The 23,384-nt window shown below is 35.6% G+C and overlaps 3 protein-coding genes and 1 long non-coding RNA gene across 15 annotated transcripts; 3 read left to right on the forward strand and 1 right to left on the reverse strand.

Annotated features, from left to right (window-relative positions):
• Nucleotides 1-10: 10 nt before the first annotated feature.
• Nucleotides 11-12,104, forward strand: LOC140804054 (probable inactive protein kinase At3g63330). 12 transcript variants are annotated; one of them, XR_012112025.1, is made up of 22 exons: nt 11-389; nt 485-743; nt 1,201-1,306; nt 1,393-1,534; nt 1,802-2,066; nt 2,185-2,555; nt 2,841-2,911; nt 3,699-3,846; nt 3,991-4,165; nt 4,977-5,211; nt 5,678-6,145; nt 6,511-6,568; nt 6,659-6,746; nt 7,007-7,081; nt 8,328-8,411; nt 8,864-9,007; nt 9,566-9,647; nt 10,825-10,907; nt 11,009-11,063; nt 11,173-11,239; nt 11,691-11,798; nt 11,965-12,104. XR_012112025.1 is itself a non-coding variant. In XM_073159930.1 (21 exons), the coding sequence occupies exons 1-20, from the start codon at nt 110-112 to the stop codon at nt 11,236-11,238; spliced, it is 3,255 nt and encodes a 1,084-aa protein (XP_073016031.1). In that variant the 5' UTR covers nt 11-109; the 3' UTR covers nt 11,239; nt 11,965-12,104. The 12 variants fall into 12 exon arrangements, 8 of the variants coding, with proteins under 8 accessions (XP_073016031.1, XP_073016030.1, XP_073016033.1 ...); XM_073159930.1 differs by lacking the exon at nt 11,691-11,798; XM_073159929.1 differs by lacking the exon at nt 11,965-12,104 and having other exon boundaries at nt 11,691-11,958.
• Nucleotides 4,185-4,919, forward strand: LOC140804055 (uncharacterized). The gene is made up of 2 exons (XR_012112029.1): nt 4,185-4,299; nt 4,470-4,919. It is a non-coding gene; the product is annotated as an uncharacterized lncRNA (long non-coding RNA).
• Nucleotides 12,105-12,817: 713 nt separating the features above from the next.
• LOC140803549 (vicilin Cor a 11.0101-like) lies at nt 12,818-15,706 on the forward strand. Its single transcript, XM_073159461.1, has 6 exons — nt 12,818-14,212; nt 14,287-14,462; nt 14,552-14,632; nt 14,723-14,992; nt 15,088-15,421; nt 15,508-15,706. The coding sequence occupies exons 1-6, from the start codon at nt 13,585-13,587 to the stop codon at nt 15,660-15,662; spliced, it is 1,644 nt and encodes a 547-aa protein (XP_073015562.1). The 5' UTR covers nt 12,818-13,584; the 3' UTR covers nt 15,663-15,706.
• A 3,847-nt stretch (nt 15,707-19,553) lies between these two features.
• Nucleotides 19,554-23,347, reverse strand: LOC140804056 (type I inositol polyphosphate 5-phosphatase 4-like). Its single transcript, XM_073159936.1, is given in 11 exon segments — nt 19,554-20,092; nt 20,176-20,324; nt 20,424-20,532; nt 20,666-20,859; nt 20,949-21,573; nt 21,653-21,757; nt 21,861-21,948; nt 22,085-22,153; nt 22,469-22,511; nt 22,513-22,557; nt 22,664-23,347. Coding segments are annotated over 11 exon segments (1,692 nt in total). The 5' UTR covers nt 22,694-23,347; the 3' UTR covers nt 19,554-19,857.
• Between the last annotated feature and the right edge of the window lie 37 nt (nt 23,348-23,384).

Raw genomic sequence — 23,384 nt, forward strand, 5'->3', positions numbered from 1 at the left:
TAATTCTTTCCATTTTTACGATCACATATCGTCGTTATTGTTCAATCAAAATCCTATGTTTCATCGAAGCGAGCGATTATGTTCAACGGTTTGAATTTAGATTAGGATAATGAGACCAGGCGAATCCTCGTTATTGTTCATCCTGATTTTAGGGTTTGTGTTCGGCATAGCCGGAGAATCTCCGACGTGCCTGACGGTGTACAGAGAAGGCGGCGCGCCAGCGGTGTTTCAATCCCCAAAATGCCCTCGTTGGAAGCCATCTACTTTCAAGTCCGGCGACGAGACCCAAGCGTCCGGCGCCCCGTGCCAGTCCGCGATGCTTAGAGGCCGCCGCAAGACCATGGAGGATCGAACTCTCTGCTCATTCGAATTTCGCATTCCTTTCCCCGGTTGAGTATTGCTGATGACTGGAATACATATAACTTTCTTCTTTTGCTGCAGTATTATGTAGGCATTTCTTGGTATTTTCTTCTTGTTGCCGCAGGTCCTAAGGGGGTTAGAGAAATCAATGTTAGAATGATGGCCGTTTTCGATGGGCATAACGGTTCTGAAGCGAGTCAGATGGCCTCGGACTTGCTCTTGGAGTATTTCATGTTGCATACTTATTTTCTTCTCGATACCACTTATTCGATTTTATCACGAAATTTTGTCTGGCTGCTGCCGGGTAAGCGAGAAAATGTTCCCGCTTTCCGCAAGATTGAGTGGAATGATGATACCAACAGGCAGATATTGGATCTTGGAAGGTCTTTGTTTTTGAATGCTTTTGAGAAATGAGTTTTATAAGTCGACTACTGAAAAATTATTGTATGTCTAATACGTATATGAGGTAGATGGAGAAATTTTTTGGTGATTAGGTCGAGTATCCTAGGACGGTTGGTAAAGTAATCTGAAAATTATGAATCTATTTAACTTTTAACATTATTATCTATAAACCATGTTCAAGGGTCTTGAAATGTTTTTCCTTTTTCAATTGCTCAAGTATATCGTTTTTGTCTCTTCTTCCTACATCCACTTGTGGCAAAAAGTTTCTGTTGCTGGTGGTTTTTTTCTAATAAAATGTGCACACACACACACACACACACACACACACACATATATAGGTTGCACATTCTCTATCCTTAATGATCGATTGCAGTTAGAAGTTTTTTTGTTTTCTTCCTTGCCTGTTGATTTGTGATGTAAATTAAAATTTATATATAGGTTCCAGGTGACAATATCTGCTATATTAGATGGATCTTTCCCCCTTGAAATATTGAAGGAAGCATTGCTGAGGGCAATTCATGATATAGATGCAACATTTTCTGAGGTGAGTGAATATTATGTGTATATAGTAAATTTTCTTATATAACTAGATTCTCTTTATTACTTATCTTGTCCACTTTATTTTTAAAGGATGCACGTAGGCACAACCTGAATTCTGGCACTACAGCTACTGTGGTACTTCTAGCAGATACTCAAATTCTAGTAGCTAATGTCGGAGACTCAAAGTCATTTTTGTGCTCTGAAGTATATCAGTCTCCTTTTGAGGCTAAAGGTCATACCCTCTTCTGCCTCCCCAATTGAAAAAATCAGTTTTTAGTGAATATTGTTCCAAAACAACAGCAAGATCCTAACTCTCATGTCTTTTAAAATCTGGGCCTAGTAGGAAATATGATTTCATTTTCAGACAATAATGTCATCCTTTTTTATATAAATTAATGGTCAACATCACTGAAAGGATTTTTCTTTAATTTTTTTACAACGAGAATTACAAGTTTAGAGAATTTAAAATTGTCAAATTAAACGTATGTACAAATTGCAGCAACTGTATTCAGGATAGTCAGGCAAAGAAGAGGTACTGATGCTTCTCCATCATTAAAGGATTACCATCGCTTAAAATCAAAAGCTTCTAATGGATGGATGTTTTATATCGCTAAAGAACTGACAAATGATCACCACCCTGACAGAGATGATGAAAGATCCCGAGTGGAATCTGCTGGCGGTCATATTTCGACCTGGGCTGGTGTAGCTCGTGTGAATGGCCAGTTGGCTGTATCCAGAGCAATCGGAGACATAGGCTTTAAAAGGTTAGTTGATTAGCATAATTTTCTCTTCTAATAATTTTTTTAGAATTTATGTTGTATATCTAAAACAAAAGAGTTGGAAAATATTTGGCCTTTTATTTAACCATTAGCTTGTGGACAGTTATGGTGTAATTTCCGTTCCTGAGGTGACAGATTGGCAACCTTTGACTGCGAATGACAGCTATGTGGTTGCTGCTTCTGATGGTGTTTTTGAAAAGCTTAGCCCCCAAGATATTTGTGATCTATTATGGGAACCACTTTCTCAGGTCATAGTGCCTCCAGAACCTGTTTCTTCATGTTCTAATTCATTAGCTGATTGTATTGTCAATACCGCATTTGAGAGAGGAAGTATGGATAATTTAGCAGCTACAACCCTTCCTGTCAGAAGAACAACTGATACTTTAGAAACTTTGCGGGGGAATTGGTGTCATAAATCAGTGAAATCTGATCACTCGACTATAGGATATCAAAGACAGCTTGACAAAATTTCAGGTGATTTTATTAGTTAGCACTTCAAGAATTGTATTTTACCCAGAGATAATTATGGTGAAATCAACTATTTTCAATCATATGAGTTAAACCTCCTATAGATTAACGATAGACTAGATAGATATTTCTGAAAATGAGTAATTTTACTGATTTTGATGCTCCAATGCGTAAAAACTTATGTTTATTTACGTTCTTCTGTACATCACGATTTTGAATCTCAACTGGTGTTCTTTGACCTTTGTTTCAGTCTTTCAGATGTACTAATCTATGCTTTACTCATTTTGTTAGCCAATGATAACACTTCAATACTCATAAAGCCGCAACATCATCCAGTTAGTACCAAGTTTGATAGATTATTGGTAAGCATCATACTAATAGCTAGTAATTTAACTTAAAGTATTCAATTGATCCTCGCTTTCTATTTTGGTCTGCTTCTTATTTGTATTCCAGCATATATATCAACTCAAGTTGAAAAGGCACATTGGTTTATGAATGCACACAATTCATCCGAGACTTTCATGTTACTGTGTGAGTGCAACGTCCTAGTTATGCAAATAAACTTCAGCTACCACATGGAACCTTATTATAGCTACTGTGGGCTAGAATTCACCAAGCCCTATGTTATGCTCTTAGCTCCAACTTTACTGGTATTGGAATCATCATCACCATGCAATCTTTAGTTCCAAATTGGTTGATTCAGCTACTTTTATCTCTGGTTTCCTTTATGATTTGAGATTAAAGCTTTAGTTTTCTCAACACATGCATGATAACTTCAAGTCAGGCTAATTTTGGTCTATTAGTTTCCGACTTTTCTATTTATATCTCCAACTAGCGAATTGCATAGAAAGACAATTTTTTTCCTTCAAATTTTGCATTTGTATGAATTCCTTTATTATGAGATTTCTGTTCGATGTTTCTTAGCCAAAGGTATCTAGCAAGTTTTTGCATTCTTATTGGTTTAAGGTATGCAATTTAGCTGGTAGGAAGTTTCATGTAGTGTTTGAACAATAATGTTTAGAGATGAATGTTTTTAATGAAATATGAGAGATTTAGTCTATGCATTATGGATTCTCTATATTTGCGAAGTGACATATCGGTGTTTTACTCAAATGAAGAATGGTTGTTGAATAATTACTCATGCTGCAGGTAGAAGGAAAACACAACTTTGGATCCTTTTATCTGTCTGAAAACCTTGACGTAAATGATGATTACACATTTTGGCTTCATAAAGATGACCAAGAATCTATTTATGACTTGGCACATGCTTTACCTGGTGGAGATAATTTTAACTGGAGTACGTTGCATAGTCATTCTTTATGAAAACTCCAGCCCCATGCTCTCAAACATTGTATATGGGCTTGTTAAAATCTTTCATTACATAATATTGTTCGATTCGATGTCATTGATGATTTAATGGCTTCTATTATTACTGGTGCAGGTGGACCTTTAGATTTGTACAATGATCACCATATTTGTGCCCACTTTGGAATGTTTATTGATGAAAATAAAGGTCAATGTGTGAACTCTGATAGTTTTTCCAGATTTCTCGGTTTGCTAGAATCTATTCCTTTTCATTATACTGGTCAAAACGAGAACGCGGCATCAGATTCTCGGTATATTTATTTTTTACATTTTGTCCTGTTATATATATATGCCTGAGTGGAGGATAAAAGATTTTTCACTTTTAGTTGCTGCTGTTGATCTTGCATATATGCCTGAATGGAGGATAAAAGATTTTTCACTTTTAGTTGCTGCTGTTGTTGATCCAAGTAATTGGAGTTGTTATGTGAACTGGTACTTGTTGATACAATTACAAGATTGTTTAAGAAGTGCACAGGGAGCTATGATTTAAACTGTTTTCATATCATCTTTACGGTTTGGAAGCCCTATGTGCAGAACCTTTCTTCAAACCGATAGTTTGCCTCAAATAACCGGGACTCAATATGTTGTTTTCTGAGTTGTCACTGTCCGGGAATATTACTGGTGCTTGTACCTATTTTTTGTGGATAATTGGAATGTCAGATATTTGAGATGTCTCAGTACAGCGAATTCGAGAGAATTGTAAGTGCACCGGTTGGTTATTACTAGCAGGGCTTACCTTTCCTTGTATAGAATCTGGATTCTGGAGTGTGAATTCTATATGCTCACATTTTTGAAACGTCAAAGGTGTCAAGAAAATCACAGTTTTCCCATGTGATGATGCGTTCGATTTTTTCTATTGATCTGATCTAGATCAAATAATGTTATGGATTATCCCTTCTGTTCTGGGCAATATCAAAGCTGTCAAGAAAGTTGTATTGCATTGGCTCTCTAACATCAATCGCCTTTCTCGCTGATGCAACCTTGTGTTGATTGTTTCTTTGTTTTTTGAAAATGGACTCATGTTGATTGTTGATATTTGAATATAATATATTTTATCTATAGATACATATTAAAGAAGAAGTTTGACCGTGGAGCATATGGAGAAGTTTGGCTTGCCTTCAATTTGAATATTTCTCATGTTGGGGAAGATGGAAAATGGAGCCATGGAGATAAAAATAATTTTTCCAGCAAAGATACTTTAGGGGCATGCAATGAAAAGCTACATAGAAATTCAATTGTTGAGGATTGCAACACCACGCATTCTGATGAAAATATGTTCATTTTGAAGAGGATAATGGTAAAATTTCACAATATCACCCTTTTTGCAGATGGGGTTTTATCACATCATTACAATTTTGCTATCTCTTTGTAAAGAATTCCGCTTCTCCTGCATGCTGTAATAGTATGAATAATGTCATCATTGCTGAGAAATTGCTGGATAATTTTAATATCCTAAAAATCTTTTTTATGATGAGCTATAGTAATGTCTGAAAAGTCGATGCAAGAGTTCTTTTTTATTGGTTTGGACTCAGTTTTACTCTTTCTGGGAGGGCAAACAGTATGCAACTGAAGAGACATCACGTTGTTTTCATTGATGTTAGATTTTGATTCATGAATTGGTGTAGTATATGTTGACATCCCTGTTATGTATTAAGCAACAATGCAGATATCCATTATGATTTTGTAAGATGAAAATTTTCTTGGTTACGTGGTCGTGGTTATTGAATTCTTGATTTATGACATTATGTAATTTCCGCCAACAGGTGGAAAGGGGAATTGCTGCTTACTTGAGCGGACTACGTGAGAAATACTTTGGCGAAGTTTTCTTAAATGCCTCTTGCTGTATTCGAGGTTCACTAGCTACAGAAGTATCAGATTTTGTCTGGACAAAATCAGTTATACTAGAAATGGAGGATTCTTTGAATCTCGAGGGTATCCCTCTCGAGGAAAAGAGACCACATGGAGTGGTCTATGAAGAAGGATTGAATCATATTGCTAGATATGTTGAGTCTTTTGAGTCACGTTCTAATGAAATATGGCTTGTATTTCGTCATGAAGGTGTGTCATTGTCAAAACTCATTTACACCGCTGAAGAAGTGGTAAACAATGCCGGCAAAGAAAGAAGTGAGGAGGGGAAGCGTATTCAGGTATTACGGCCATCAAAATGGTGGCATTGGATGAAGACAACGGAAGAAGGCAAAGAGGAATTTCGCAATATAATTTGGCAGTTGGTATGCTAATTGAATGTGCTTAACGTAGATTTAATCACATTATAGTTACGGGGATGTGAACATTTTTTGATGGTACTGAATTTGGCATGTTTTTCAATCGTAAATGTGTTATGCAATACAAGCTACCCTTGAGAAGAGTGGAATTTAAAGTGGTATCTTGAAGTTGCCGTTTTTAAAGTTAGTGCAAAATTCTTGGGAGAGACTAGATCATAAGTGGAGTCTTTGCAGTTGTTGGCATGTGCACCAAAATATAACTTTTATAAAATTGTACTTTCGGGAGGAAATACAACTTAAACAGATATATGAATTTACCTTTTTTTATGTCTATTCATCAAGCCTCTTTACACGCTTCCTTTTGTTTTCAGTTGTTGGCACTGAAGTCGTGCCATGATCGGAATATCACTCATCGGGATATTAAACCTGGTAAGGTGTACACTTATCGTTATGCATTAACCATTGGTAGTTTTTATGGTATGATGCTAATGAACGATGTCATTTGATTTACCTTGCAAGAAAACATGGTCATTTGCTTTGAAGATCAGGACTCTGGAAGTTGTTTGCAAGGAAGCCCCAATAGAGATAAGAGCTACACAACAAAAATGTACTGTTGATTATATGCTGACGTTGTGGTTTTTCCTCCTTTTTCTAGTTTATCAGAAATAACGGATTTTGACTTCATGCTATCCAATCTTAATTTATTCTTCATTTTGTCGGTATGCAATAACTTTTATAAATATCTGATGTTTTTAATCCTGTTGATAAATCTTCAAATATAACTTGTTTGTTCAGCATTGGTATATGGGCTTGAAACCTTGATGGTTGTTTGACAACATTTCATGTCTTTTTCTATCAATTTTTCAGGCGCATTATTGACTTTGGTAGTGCAGTGGATGATTACACTGTGAAGCATCTTTATGGATCTGTTGGGCCTTCTAGGTATTATATTTACCTGTTTGCTGTTTTGCTTCCAACTTCTGTACAGCAGTATTGTATTATTAATGGCAGGTTATTGTTAAAGTATCTCAAAGATGTCTGATTATACGCCCAAAAAAAAAAAAAAACAGCCCACCATGGCCTGAAGAAGAGGCTTCAAATTTAATAAGCTGACACAAAGACGAGGCTCAGGTCTATCCATTTGTGCACGTCACTCATGACTTTCCTTGTCTCAATGACTGTTTTGGAAGCATCTTTCTATATATTTGAGATGGATTTTATGTGTTCTAAATGGTGACCGAGACGGGTAAAAGATGAGCATGGGTGGGAGGCGATCAAAGTCTTGATGAATTTTTAAGTGTATTACGATGTTAATGTATTTCTAGATACTTTCGACAAATAAAATTTGTAGAAATAGTTTAAAAAACCCTAATTATTAAAATACTCTCTTCTAAAATATAATATCCCCACCAGCCCAATCACCCACAACCCCCGCCTCCTTCTGCCTTGAACCGCCCACCACCACCGCTGCAAACTGCCTGCCGAATTATTAGTACACTCATACATTTTCTCTTCCAAGACCCTAATTGTATTGCATTGTATGAAGCTTATTAATCCATACATATCATTTAATTACATATTTTACATAATGAATTATGACTATTTGTATTTGCATTGTATAATTATATATAAAGATTAACATTGTAATGTGGATTGGAACCCATCAAGATTTTAAGAATGTTTTGATTTTAGATTTGACGAGAGATTGGGAATATGTGTATCATTAAGATAACTTGATATTATATGCTTCTTGATGACAGTGGACCACTAGTCCACTGATGTAGTTTTTCTTACGATATTATTAATAAAATATTGTTTCTTATAAAAAAAAATTATATATAAACGTAAAAAAAAAATTCAACAGTCTAGACGGCCGATGCAGTAGGCGGTCACTGACCACCCCGCCACCGCCTACCGCCATTTCCTACTGCCATTTACAACACTGGGAACTTTATACTCCCCGCCACCGTCTCCTGCCATTTACGACTCTGAAAAATACTTTTATGTTGCTTTAATTTTATTATTCTTTGAGGTTCTATTCCCATCTTTCCACACTTTTAGGGAGATATGTTGACATGTCAGGCTCAGCTCATCGTTACCACCTTCCTGGTTCACTTGGTTTGTCTACAAAAGCAATTGTTCTGTTTCTTGCTGAATGATTGACATATATGTGTTTTCTATCTTCCAGCGCTGAACAAACTGTCGATTATGCTCCACCAGAAGCTTTTCTAAATGTGAGTTGGTACAAATGGCCGTCGAGCATCACAGTGAAGTATGCTTACTTTCTGTGGAATTCAATAAGCTATACTGCATCAGTGAATTTGTTAATTGACTTTTTTGTTTGGCATAATTTAAATTAACAGTGAATCACCTGACGAGCGGAGTCCCATTTTTTGTGGAAATTAATGGTTTTCATTCATGACTTGAAATGTTGATGGAAGGTGTTTATATCAGTATGTTAGGCTGAGTTAGAGTTCCCACTTGCATAAAAAGATACTGAAGAACTATGTATAGTTATTATTAGTAGATAAATTAACTTCACCTTTGTGGGAATTGATATGAATTGTTTGAAAGAAAAATGTGGAATCGGAGCCCATACCTCTAAAAAAATACAGCCTTTTGAAAGGAATTGGTTTTAAACCTCAGAATTGCATGATTTTTCTTGAACACTATAAGATGATTAAATTTATCTTACTTCCATCAATAAACTGTTTTTTTGGATAGGTATGACATGTGGAGTGTTGGCATTGTGATGTTGGAGTTGATTTTAGGATCGCCAAATGTGTTTCAGATAAATTCTATAACACGTGTACTTTTAGATCAGCACCTGAAAGGTTGGAATGATAACTTGAAAGAGCTTGCTTACAAGTAAGTCCTGATCATTTTATTTGCTTTTTGCGACTATGAATCATGTGAAGTAATATTGTGAACTGCGTCTGTTACATGTAATATTCATGACTCAGCTTCCACACTACACATTTGTGACTGATTGATTTCAGATATATTACCTTAAAATTGTCGGCCCTAATTGAATAAGAAAACATCTGTCACAAGGTGCTTTTCCCTATATTTTCAATTTCTTAGTAAATGGCATATGGAATTTTTTGAGACGTGGCTGTTTTGCTATCAGATGATTTACATGGCAATTTTGAAATAACTGACACACACGTATATGTATGCATCATAACATGCACCAATATTGAGGTGAAAAAAGGATACCAATTTGGTATCACAAGTGACAACTGTTGATCTATGCATTTTCTTTGTGTGCTTGTTCGTTTGATTTCATAATTAACTAACATGTGTGCACCATACAGTTTTGACAACTGTTGCTTTACACATGGCAAACATTTGTAATGTTATCACTTCCCTCATTGATAGATGGTTATTGGTCTCTCAAGTGATCTGTTATTTCCTTGATGGCAGACTTAGAGCTCTCATGGAATTGTGCATCTTAATTCCTGGGACTTCTCCAATTCTTCGTCAAGATTTTTATACAAATGATCGAGTGAGTTCCTCTTTTATTTTTCATTGTATTTTTTCCTTAATTTTGTGAAGACGCAGATAATTTGACCTCTGACCCTTTTGACTCAATAAACTTCCAATTAGTGATGAATCCTCTTATCATGTTGTTGGCTTGGCTCTACAGTAACCATTAATAATTCAAGAAATACGCCTTGTATGTAATTGTATCTTTTAAAATTTTTACTCGCTAATTCATATCTTTTTGTAATACGTAGCTGTCGGAACCGTATGACTAAAAGATGACGCCACTAACATATCTATTGTAAACCAATGTCATTTCTCTGGTCATTGGGCTGTTGTGTCATAGCTGAATCAGTCTTTTCCCCGTCTCCATACTCCGACTCTAAGATAAATCCAACACCAAGGATTTTCAGTATGATTCTGTTTCCCCGCTGTAAAAATAAACATCGGATTGAAAAAAGGTAGAATGCTCCCGTACATCCAAGGGAGGCCCATATCTTATGGATCTCGTTACGGGATGAACTGTGAAGTCATTCACATCGGAAATTTTGGCCTTTTGTTTGACCTTTCTTCCTTGCCGATCTCGGAATTTCAGAATTTTTTGTTTGTAAAATATGTAGATCGTTTTATTCATGTACCAAAAATATGATTAAATACAGAAGACTCCAACCAAACTCATTAACCCAAAAGATAAGCCAAAATCTGAGGATACATCCTCTGACTCCTATCCCAAACCGAGACCCGTAGGCTCCAATTAAACTCAAACTAAGAATAAAAATTTCAGACTCCATTAAAACTCAAACTAAGAATAATAAATAAAACAAAATCCTAGTCTATTCAGTCTTTAGGACAAATTCCTAAATTACTACCCCTCTATGGCTGCTTCTTGAAACGGCCATTTGTGTATCGTGTATGGACATGGGGTATGTCCGTTACAGATTATTGGTATTACTATATACTGGGAACATTAATTTTAATGTGTTTTACTGCTTGGTAATACTGTTCAACGACGAAAGTTTATTCTCATTAAAGGCATCCTGTTTATATCTAGTCATCGTTGAATGATCTTGTTGTATTCGCCTATTCCAATACCAAATATCTGGAACTTCGTTAAATGAATTTATCTCATGCATCTACAAAATTAATTGTGTAAGTGCACTCCAATAATGGATGTTTGATGTGCTTTGAATTGGATGCAGGGTTACAATTCACCTGTTCCTTGGAAGTGCTCTGAAGAATTCTTTTCTGATACAATAAAGGGTAGAGATCCTCTTAAAATAGGGTTGGTCTTTAGCTTCTCTTTCCCTCTTAATTTTGCATGTCTTGTTAACCAATGAGTTGACGGTTGTTTTATACCTTCTATTTTCCCTAAAATTTTCTTAGGTTTCCAAATGTCTTGGCATTGCGTTTATTTCGAGATTTGTTGCGTTGGGATCCGGTAAGCTTCGTTCTCAAAAAGCTTAATGTAATGGAATCTCCATCTTTTCTTTTAGGGGAGTTTTCTGAGAAAATGCTTGTGTGTGTGTTTTTACTTTTTACCATGTCAGGAGGACAGAGTCAATGTTGATGATGCCCTTCGACATCCTTACTTTTCACAAGCTTCCGGAAAATGAGGTAACTTAGAATTCTAGTTTTGTTTCCACTTCTAGTTCTCTATTGTTCGTGGGGAGGTCCTTGTATCTATGAGTGGAGAGAGATTAATCTTTTCATCGAACCCTTAGATCTCTCAACCTTTCTCGGCCATGCTTCTTCAGTCAGTGGACCCACCCTAATTGTAAAAAAACAAAATTGATTCTTCAGTTACCATGACCTCTGGCCGCTGCATAAACAGAAAGGTAGTAGGAGAAAGCAGCCCAGGTAGGAGGGGAAAAGAATGTTGGGCTTCTAATGTAGTCTCTAGCAAAGCGACCTGATGTGTAATCTGAAGCCCCTACCCTCATCAGCATCATTCTGCACTTGTTTTAAATCATACAAAATTCCATTTAACCTTCTAAAGGAGTATAGATGTGTCATCCCAGTAATAAACATCCGTTCACGAAAACAATATATTGTATAACATAAACAGGGAGGGGTGTTTCACCCCATCAAAGGTTGAGAATTATCCCGAGAGGTATTCTTCTTGTGTAGCATAGTGGCAACCGTGAACTCAGGAGACACAGGGAGCTCGTCAAAGGTGGGGGCTTGAGGCTGTAGAAATTAGGTTATGGATTTCTATAATTAATAGTAATTATTATAATATGGGTTTTTTTGCTTTGCATTTTTCTTGAGACAACATGGAAGATAAATACATTATTTTTGTGTGTTACAACCTGGTGAATTCATTCTTCTCTATGTTCAAGATACCAAATTGAAGATATGGTTGAAGCGGAAGGAGCCAAGAAACGACATAATTTATTGTACTTACATAGGAAATTGGGAAACTCCGTCTCCACTCTCTTGTATTCTTGCACTATTTTTTATATGCATCTCTTACTATTTATTATGTTTCCTCGTAACAGGGTAAAAAAAACTTGGTGTGATGCTTTTTTTTCTTTTTCTAATTCGTTATATCTAAATTATAGTTTAGTTCTTCAATAATTTTTATAATTATAATATGAATATAAATCAAATTAATTATAAAAAATATATACTAAATATGTAAAGCATAATATATATTAGTTATTATGTGCACATGCGTGTGTGTAAGTCTTTTTTATAATTATCGAGAGATTAAAGTGAAATTTAACAAATTATCGAGGGACTAAAGTGTTATTTGAATTGTTAGAATTTTAAAAAATAATAATTATAATTATTGAGAGATTAAAGTGAAATTTGACAAATTATCGAGTAATTAAAGTGCTATTTGAATGTTGGAATTTAAAAAATAAAAGTTTATTTTAAAATTTCAAAAAACAGAAAACAAAATTATAATATTGGTATGACATAAGGTAAAATGAGAAAAAAAAATTGATATCCATTTTGTTTTTATTAGGTTCAACTTTAATATATAAAATAGATGGCAAAAACTTATGTAAAACGGTTTTACAAGTCGTATTTGTGAGACATATCTTTTATTTAGGTCATCCATGAAAAAGTATTATTTTTTATGTTAAAAGTATTATTTTTTATTATGAATATGGGTAGGGTTGATTCGTCTCACAGATTAAGATCCGTGAGACGTTTTATATAAGACCTACTCAAAAATAGATATCGATAGGTCTGCTGCGACCTGCTCTTCCACTCGATCTTATCCCTTCTTTACCAATTTTTTAAAAACGAAAATAGAAAATTATCTATTCGCATGTCATAGGGGTTCTAAAATTGTTGATTTCGATTTCAGTGGAATCATTTTAACACAATGCGAAGCCATTTTCAATTCAAGTTTATGTTTCTAAATTTATTTTGATTGTATACAACAGATATGGTACAATGTGTATTTTATGTGGTGATAATTGTCTATGTCGTGGTACGTAGAAAATTTTGAAGTGGAGAGCTTGTGATAAGTACGGAATGCATGCTCATCAAATTTAGTTTCAGTCCAAAACAAAGAACACCTCAGTTTCTGAACTTCAATGTACTTCGTCTGTGTCTCCTTTTGTCCTTCTTTCATTGATTCATACTTATCTGTCCCACGATAATGTTTCGATTTAGATAATTCTCAAGTATAATGGAAATTGGCTTATATTGAAACTTTCTAACGGTATCTTATGAATTTCATGCAATAAATTTTAGATTTGTAAGACATTTTGGATAATATTAAATCCCCAAAAAAAAACATTTGATTGTGAGATAGCTAGAGCTAAATACGCGGCGATGAGTTTCGCTGTTGTTGAGACACGTAAGAGCGGACAACTGTTATTATGCATGCATGGCATCGTCACTTCCATGCAAAACCACGCATTTCGGGGAACTATAAATCTGAAGTGTACGTGCGATTCAATTCATCTTCATCACTGAGAAATTACGAGGAAAATTAAAGGATGAGTACCAAAGAGAGCTTCTGTTTGGCGGTCTTTGCATTGTTGCTTGTTTCAGCGTTCGGGGTTAAAGACCCGGAGCTGAAGCAGTGCAAGCACCAGTGCAAAGTCCAGCAACAATTCGACGAGAGGCAGAGGGAAGCGTGCGTGAGGCGCTGCGAAGAATGTAGTAGACAGAAACAGGAAAGGGAGCACGGCGGTGGTGGCCATGGCTCTTATGGTGAAGAGGATCAGTACTGGAACCGCGAGAGCCCGATCGAGCGGCTGCGTGAGTGTGTGAAGGGCTGCGAAACTCAACGAGGCCAGCAAAGAGAACGCTGCCAGAGTAGCTGCCAGAAAGAATACGAGAAAGAGAGAGAAAGGTACGAAGGAAATGAGAGACAGGAGGAGGAAGAAGGAGAAGAGAAGCAGCAACACGAGGAAAATCCTTACGTGTTCAAGGATCACCATTTTGTCACCGGGCCGCAGACCCAACACGGCCGCGTTCGCATCCTGCAGAAATTCACCGACAGGTCAAAGAAACTCTTCCGAGGCATCGAGAATTATCGTTTGGCGATTTATGAAGCTGATCCTCTTACTTTCGTTGTTCCTAATCATTGGGATGCCGAAGCTCTGGTTTTTGTTGCAAAAGGTATTGTTGTAGTGTCAGAATAACCTATGTTTGTATATTTATCTTAACATATCCCTGTAAATTGTAATATATAGGAAAGGGAACAGCAAGCTTAGTGACGAAAGACAGGAGGGAAAGTTTCAATATCAAAGAAGGTGATATACTGAGGATCAAAGCGGGGACTACTGCTTATCTTATCAATAGGGATCAGAATGAAAGACTCGTTCTAGCGAACCTGATGCAGCCAGTTTCGACTCCTGGTAATTTTGAGGTAATTAGGGTGAAGTACTGATTCTTGAATTGATGGATATCATGAAGATCTGTAATATATTTTAGACTGGTTTTTGACAAATTAAACAGGCTTTTTACGGCGCTGGAGGGGAGAATCCAGAATCATTCTACAGGGTCTTCAGCAATGAAATACTGGAAGCCGCATTCAATGTAATTTTTTTTACATAAACCAGTTCAATTTCTGGCAAAAATGAATATTCTTCCTCGGGATGGTGATTTGATTTTCCGTGTTTCTCATAGGTGAGAAGAGATAAGATAGAAAAGTTATTTGGGCAGCAGAGGCAGGGTGCGATATTGAAGGTTTCCAGGGAGCAAATCCAGGGAATGAGCCACCACGAGGAGGGCGGAATCTGGCCGTTTGGCGGTGGAGAATCGAAGGGCACTTTCAATATATATGAGCAACACCCGACTCATGCCAACCAATTTGGACAGCTCTATGAAGTGGATTCTAGCCATCTCAGGTTTCTACAAGACCTTGATGTTGCTGTTACTTTAACCAACATCTCCAGGGTAAAATCCTGTTTTCTTGTTTCCGATGTTTCTTGATAGTTTCTCATCTTTTACCCACAGATCAAGTAATTTGTTTTTCCCCCTCAAATTGTTAGGGTGCAATGACGGCTCTATACTACAACTCGAGGGCAACAAAGATCTGTGTAGTAAAAGACGGAGCAGGCTTCTACGAAATGGCGTGTCCTCACATGAAGTCTCTGCAGTCACAGAACCACCACGAAGGCAGCAGCCAGCGCGAGCAGCCAGGCTCCCGCCGTGAGTCCAGCGACACCCCCAGGTATCAGAAAATCAGCTCCCGCCTGAAACGCGGCACTGTGGTGGTTGTACCAGCAGGTCATCCTTTCGTGGCTGTGGCCTCAAACAATCAGAATCTGCAGCTCATGTGCTTTGTAGTCCACGCCAATGACAACGAAAAACACGCACTCGCAGGTAAAGTCTACGACGTCATTTATCACCAAATTCTCCATATACAAATTAAGTTTCGCAGATTTCAATAATATATATGTATTGTACAGGGAAGAGAAACGTGATTAATAAGCTAGAGAGAGGGGCAAAGGAACTGGCTTTTGGGGTTCCAGAAAGAGAAGTAGATCAAGTGTTCAGGAGCCAAGAAGAGGAGTTCTTCTTCAAGGGACCTCGCCAGCAGGCCCGTGACTTTTCTGATATGTGAAGAAAAGATGAAGCACATGCACTAATCTTGATCCGGTCTCCTGGAATTTTAGTTTATATGTCTAAGAACTGTTGAGATGTAAATATCAAATGTATCTTTAAATAAAACACCGCTGGTCTCCCGACAGCTTTTGGTTCAAATAGATTTCATTTCCCCACTCCCACACACCCATTTTGATTGTTTGTTCAGTTTTTTTTTATTTAATGCATCGATTTATTGATGTATCGACATATACATTGTGTGTTGTATGGATCACGGAGTGTGTAATTAATGTATATATAGCCCAGCCTAATTCAGCCCAGAGGTAGGTGTGTTCTTTTAATTACTTTGGGTCCACTAGAAGCCCAATGGGCCGCCAAATACACCCATATCATTTGAGGAGGTTGTGTTGATAGGCAGCATGGTAGTACTTGTAGCCCCGTCAAACAAGTTTTTTTTACCATAATAATTAATAGATAGCGAGGTTATAAAATTTAGTCACCAATCGATTATAGTTTTTTTTTAAAAAAATTTTTTTATCGTAAATTGTTATAATCAAACGTTTTATCACTAAGATACAAGTTACAGCTTTTATCTCGGATGTAATTTTATTTTTTTATATATATGGTAACGCAAAGTTCACTTACTTGAGTGCTAATGAATCGGGTTGTTAAACACATGAGTTTGAGGAAATGTATGTCTATATATTAGTCGGTCTTACTATTTTTCTACCAATTAGTCATATCTTCAACAGAGATAATATTAATAATTAAGATTTGAAGTTATTTTTTTTATGGATCATCTAGTCAATCACATCAAGTGAAACAACACCAATAGCTTGACATACAAATTAAAACTTCACAGGAGTTCACAAATTCCAATATTATACTTATTAATGCACCCTCGATCCAACATAAATTAAATTGGATCTCCGACATTATCATAAAGAGAATAAAAATTCTCCTATGAGATTATTTTACGTATCAATTATGTGAGATAAATTTTTTATCCGATCATAAAAAATTATTATTATTTATTTCAAAAGTAAGATTTTTTATTTTAAATGTGAACCGAATCAACTCGTGTTGGTGAAGAATTTACTGTTTGTTGTGGGAATAACTAAATTTATTAATGTGAAATAGAAATAAAGGCTAAGAATATATTGGCACGCAATTGAATATTAATAAATCATCATGAATGATAATTTAGTATATCAGAGAATACTGCTGCATGTACAATCACCTGCAGTGGTACGCATTATTGTACCTGATACTCTATACTCAGCGCAAGCACTGTAAGAAATTAAACATAAATAAAAATTAATGTGTTCACATATATACATACAGACAAACATATATCTATATATTATAAAAAGAGTTGTTGAGTCAAAAGATTATGTGTGTTTGTTGATAAATTGATATGATTATTGATAATAATTTTTTTTATCGATTATATGTTCTATATTTTTACGATGTCAGAATTGATGATAGATTTTTATTTACATTGAGTATGTCTGACGTAATAATATGTAAACTACGTTAATTAAGTAATACATACAATTTTGATATGATGTTCATCAATCATGTTCATCTATTTGCTCACTTAGTAGATATACATCTATATATTTAGTATAAAGTTGACAAATAAGTTAACACGACTGATAGATAATATTTCAGAATTATATAATTCAACATATATCGGTTTATATATATTTCGAACGAACTATCTTGTGGAAGATATTTTCGTTAAAAAGTACAAATATCATATTTTAAAACTTTTTAAAAATCTACTAACAAAACAACAGCTTCCATGTTCTAATTTTGTATTTATTCCCAAAATTATAAAACTTGGACGTACCAAACATCAACTTATTTTTAGTACCAGAAACAAAAGCTTTACCATAGCAAAATAATTTTTTTTTTAAATTTTATTTTATTTACTTTTACCTCTGGGTCGGGACGTCGGGTAATATACTTTTTTTCTTTTGAATCAGGGTCGGGTAATATACTAATATAACTAATCAACATTTTTTTTCCTTATATTTGACTTTTTTTTTATTTAAAAAACTGAATTTAATGGATTTTCAGAGATGGGCAGTCCGTTGCATATGTACCCTCGTGTGCACAAACTGATGTATGCGTATTTATGTTTCATCTGACAGACTTATACAACAAGCAATACCTATTTAATTTTAACACCAAAATCACACTCATTTTATTCATTACAAAGAAATTACGTGACATGAACCAACTCCGTTGCAATGTTCCAAATTTCTTCGTCGTGTGTGTGTAAAATAACTCAAGTTAGCTTGTGAGTCGTTTGCTTGGACGTTGTTGATTGTTTTCGAGTTCGAGCTTCTTATAAGATCGCTTAATATACGTGTGACCGGACCAAGTACGAGCTTTTTATGACTAATATTATTGTTCTATACAATGCAATTTTAGAAGGTCGTTGAAGAATATATGTATGTAGAATGAAATATCAGCTGATCTATGCCTGAGATTTTAATATTTTTGGTTTTATAAAAATAATTGAGCATCATTTATTTATTTATTTATTTAGATGGACTCTGAAATAAATAAGCAATCACATCTTATTGCAGATTTCATATTTTTACCGAAACTAGATACGACAATAGGGTGAAAAAGGTCCGAATGACGTCACGTGATATATTGTTCTGACCCTGATGATGACATCTGATTTGATGGAGAGAGACCCATCCAATAATAAGCTCACACGTGGCTTATATCCTGGGACAAAATTAAATGAGATGCACATCGAGTGAAATTAAAGTTTCATGCATCTGAAATATAACCTGAAGCATTTATCAATAAATATGTCTATTGTGAAACAATCGTACAAATTTTATTTATGAGATGAGTGATAAAAAGTAATATTTTTTCATGGATGATCCAAATAAGAGATCTGTCTCACAAAATACGATCCATGAGACCGTCTCACACAAATTTTTGTCTTTATCGATCAATATATTTATATTTAGAATAAAGTTGATCGAAATTTTCACTATAAATCTCTCTATGAGAGGTTTGATTCACATGATTTCTCAAACATGCATTGTCTTTAATTAAGGTAATTAAAAAATAATTGGGACAGGTTTGGTCGGTGCTTATGTCTTGTCCACAAGAATGTGCAGTGAATATGGGTAGCAACATATTTAAATATAAATAGATGAGAAGAATACAAGTAGTAGCATAAATTAAGCATGTATTTATTTATCAATAAATAAATCATTATTTTCAGTTAAAAATTCCATTATTTATGTATTTAAAATATTGATATATACTAAATATGCTCTACGATCAATTATTTTCTGAAAAATTAATATTCTTATATTATATATATTTCAAAAAATTATAATATAACCCAAAGTTTTCTATTTAATAGTTGTAGTTTAATTATTAGTAAAAAATTACTAGGTCATTCTTTTAATAACGAACATAAATTTTATATTTATAGATAAAAAAGGAGAGATTTTATTATTATAAGAATAATCGAATTAAAATAAACTTCTGTGTTAAAGTTTATATTACATACAAATAATTGAAAATGTAAGAGCTATAATTTGGGTTTTCTATATAAAAAATATTATTCAACCTAACAAAAAAATCGACAAAAGGAAGCAAATGGGTGGAGGACTTGGCAGTTCCCCAGGCATACAAAGTGGGATCTTCACAGCCATATCCAATGTCACTTGCGCTTATGCCCAGAGCACACCACGACTTTGTTAGATTCTCACAACACGTGTAGGACCGATCATCGTCTCAGAGGGGAATATTTATAATAAATTATAAATTTTTATGGGTTGTTTTGTTTTCTCGGGATAAAATAATCTGCTACATCTTATGTTTTAATTTGTTACTAAACTGATTAAAAAAAATTTACCAGACATTCTACACATAGCACAAAGTTTGACAGATTTTTGAAGCTCAGTTCTTTATCGACTTTCAGTAGAAGACTAGAAATGAATGAAGCTTCAGTAGCACTATCACAACAAAATTTGCTGTTATTTACAATCTTAATCTAGACAAGAATTGAGTATCTACACCAATCAATGTATCGAAGATTCATTCCTCTACTTTACCAGCAAGAAAAAGCCAATGTTGAATGAGAGGGAAAAAGCCAATGTTGAATGAGAGGATGTGGCCAAAGGATGCAAGCATGTATCTCTTTTGATGAAGAGAGTGCAAATCCATATTTAGAAGAAATTCGGTTGATCATATGGCGCATATTCAAATGAATATGGCAGCAACTCTTCGACCTCAACTCTAGCACTCGAATAACTCGTGCTTTTCTTCATTCGGCACTGGTTGATAGACTCAACTTCTGCTAGAAATATACTGTATACAGGCCTATGATCCGAAAATCTGGACTCTCCACGGACATACGACATTTGTTGGAGGCCACGGCCATGCCACAATATCCTATCACACCTTCATTTTAAAAACAATGTCAAGAAAATGTCACCATTTTAAAAGTCACGTCTTGGGACTGGATTTTATAAAAAAAAAATTACCACGCAGGTGTTCTCCGTTTCTCTTTCGGATGCATGTCCTCACCGGCATATCGGTCGGAGTTATTTGAATACTTGTATGTAGGAGGGAAATAAATTTTTCCTTCATTCCATCCGGCAAAAACACGCCCTTGTCTTTGCTCTATGCGCAGCTGTTTTCACAAAAAGGGATTTAACAATGTAGATACACCAGTTAGTACAATAATTAATATCTAACTGATAAAAAAAAAAACCAAAGTCTATTTTCTTGCCTGGTCGTTTTCTAACAAAGCTCTCCAATTTCGCATCTCTACTAGAGCCTTTGCACATCGGTAAGAAAGAGCGATTCTATAGTTCAAGTCACCGAGCCATATAATTCGACTGGAAAATAAAGAACACGAAAATTTGACTGAGCTTTCAACATTTTATACCACTGGGATATTGGGACAACGGAATGACCAGCATAACAAAACAAAGAGGAAAACATAACGATGTAATAGGGAGGGAAACTTACTCATGCTCAAGAATAGTTTGAGGGGAGTTCTCATTTCCCATTCCATGAACCCGGGGAAACCTTGTTTTCCTCAAAATCTCCATGACATCTGAGTTTCTTCGCTGCTCGTCACCCTCCTTCTCTCCAGAAGTTAGATGGCTACAAATGAAGCAGAAGCTTGTTTGGTGCAATGACATGCTAATTGAAATCGAACCCTGACAAGTTTAGTTCCATGAGATGATGATTTTTTGTGATACATTTAAGTTTCAACTAGAATCATGAAATTAATAAAAATGAATCATACCTTGTTTCCAAGATATCCCATCAATCCTCTGCCCACACAAGACACCTTCAGATTATTAACAGCATCTCTTAGGTCCCTCCTTATCCACACCGTAAGGAAAATCCCGACCATTTGTTTGCTTGCAGCTAAACAATATCTTGCCTGCCCTGAATTTCGATCTCGATATTCTATTGGCTCATAACCACTGTAAGAGAGAGGTGAGTAACAATGAGTACAAGGCAATTCACCAAGATCGTTTTCGTCGTCAGAGGAAACATCACCAACTTTTGGATCATAATAATCACTTGGTTTATGCCCATATATCACATGATCACATACACTGAACCGGCGATCATGTCTAGGTTGTTGCAGCAAAATGTCATTTTCCATCATTCTCATACTTCGGCTCAATGATTGGAAAGAGCGACGGTGGGAGAAATCGGAACCCTGTTCACCATTTGATCCTTCAAAGTCATCATCTGATTCAATTATTGGATAAGGAACAGGGGAAGGCGTGCGATAACTGTCACTACTTCCGGGAAGACTGTTCAGAGTTCTTCGAACCAGTGCTAGCCATATTTTAGCAGGGCCATTGTCTTCGGCGCCCAAAACATTACCGGCATTTAATGGGACAATTTCTTGAAACCTAAAATAATTAATAAAGAGACTTCATCAACATTTAACCAAAGGTAAAAATAGGGGTAGGTTGAGATTAATTGACTCACCCAAGAACATAGATATCAGCAGGAGGTGAACTATGTAGCCATTCTTCAAGATTCAAATAACTAGGTGGTGATTTTCCAGCCACATTCCATGTTGCCACAAAGATCCTATCCCAATTTAACAATGGTTACATCAATAAAGGACTTACTTTTATTCACATCAATGACTAAAATTTAGAGTTCTGATTAAAAATTTAAAAGAAGCACGCACCTATAGTTGTGTACATCTGTAATTTGGGAGACATCAAGATCAATCTTATTCCGTTGCAGCCGATCAGCGTTTAGTCTGTTCGATTTCTCTGCGGATTCGATAAAGAAATTAGCTGCAATTCCAAGAATGATGGAAATGGAAGGAAAAACTATGATAGAAAATGCCAGGAATAGCAAATTATGTTTCAGTGGTCCAAAAGATGAACCAATTGTTTGATTCTGGACCTTTTTTGCTTTTCTTGGTTGTGAATGGCACCCTCTCTGAGAAGTTGCTCCTCCATTCTTCATCAACACCTGAAAAAGCAAAAACTTAAAGCTTTTTAAAGCCGTGTAATTCACTGTCGCAGCAGAATACCCACATTTGCACAAAACAACAAAATATAGTTTCCTTCGGGCACAATTTCTTAAAAAAAAAAGGAAGTCACCAAAGAAATGAATGCAACAAATACGAGATCTAAGCAGATATTTTAATGCAGAATCAAACAGTTATTGATGCCCATATGATGATATAAGAGAAGAAAAGGACAGAAATGACCTCAAAAACCAATAATACAGGATTCAACAATCAATTTTCTCCAAAGTCCTAAATCAGATCGAGATGATAACTACCTCCATTGATGATGTCATCAGCATGAAAATCTTCAGGCTCTGCTCTTGATGTTGAACCATTTCTTGACTAGAGTCTTGGGCAATGAAAACTTGATCAAGAAACACAAAAATCAGAAATCAACAGCAACAATACAGAAAACTGTTGATTTCACGAAACCTCATTAATGCACTTCTGTTTCTTTCACTAAAACAAACCTTGCTTTTCTTGGAGTTTCCATCTCTCATTGTCTCACCACTTCATATAGAAATCAGTTTCTTGACTCATTGAAATTACGGGCAAGATGTAAACTTCCTTCTCTTTCTCCAACAAATTATGGCCCCTTCCTCTCAATTAAGAGATTCAAAACAGAAATTGATTCTGACAAAAGAATATGACGCAAAAATCAATTGGATGAACGCGGGTAGCAATATCTTTTGTGCAATAAAGAGACAACAAATCAGACTAAAGAAAAAAAACCCACAAGTTTCCTGTCACTTTGATTTAGTGACATGCAAAACCAAACCGAATTCCAAGAATACTAGATGAAAATCACTTCAAAACAATGTGGGAAAAAGAAAAAAAATCAAGAGTGAATTAGGAACATCAAGACAATCAAACTGTGAACGCAGAAACGAGAGTACGGGACAATGCGGAAAATAAGGATCAAAGATACGAAACCGAAGAAACGTAGCCCAGAGATTTACGGGCGGGCGTTAGAGGGGAAGATGGTGGTTTGATTTCTTCTCAAAGAACTCAGTTTTGAGTACAGGAAGTGTATCGAATTTTGAAGAGAATAAAGGGGGTGGGGAAAAGGAGAACAAATAAGCGTAGCACAGTATCTGTCTCTCTCTCACATCACACACGCTGAATGTGTGTGTTTCTCGAGGCTCTGAACCCATATTAAGGGCAGCATGGCATTACAATATCCAACAGGAC

The sequence above is a fragment of the Primulina eburnea genome, chromosome 10 (genome assembly GCF_022965805.1).
Source record: "Primulina eburnea isolate SZY01 chromosome 10, ASM2296580v1, whole genome shotgun sequence".
NCBI classification, from domain to species: Eukaryota; Viridiplantae; Streptophyta; class Magnoliopsida; order Lamiales; family Gesneriaceae; genus Primulina; species Primulina eburnea.

What these genes read in the sequence shown, in the direction of transcription:
- LOC140804054 (XM_073159930.1), top strand. Translation starts at nt 110, where the DNA reads ATGAGACCAGGCGAATCCTCGTTATTGTTCATCCTGATTTTAGGGTTT. An exon ending in TCATCGGGATATTAAACCTG is followed by an intron (nt 6,569 to 6,658) that starts GTAAGGTGTACA and finishes TTACCTTGCAAG; the next exon opens with AAAACATGGTCATTTGCTTT. An exon ending in AAGAGCTACACAACAAAAAT is followed by an intron (nt 6,747 to 7,006) that starts GTACTGTTGATT and finishes TCAATTTTTCAG; the next exon opens with GCGCATTATTGACTTTGGTA.
- LOC140803549 (XM_073159461.1), top strand. Translation starts at nt 13,585, where the DNA reads ATGAGTACCAAAGAGAGCTTCTGTTTGGCGGTCTTTGCATTGTTGCTT. An exon ending in TACTGGAAGCCGCATTCAAT is followed by an intron (nt 14,633 to 14,722) that starts GTAATTTTTTTT and finishes TGTTTCTCATAG; the next exon opens with GTGAGAAGAGATAAGATAGA. An exon ending in CTTTAACCAACATCTCCAGG is followed by an intron (nt 14,993 to 15,087) that starts GTAAAATCCTGT and finishes TCAAATTGTTAG; the next exon opens with GGTGCAATGACGGCTCTATA.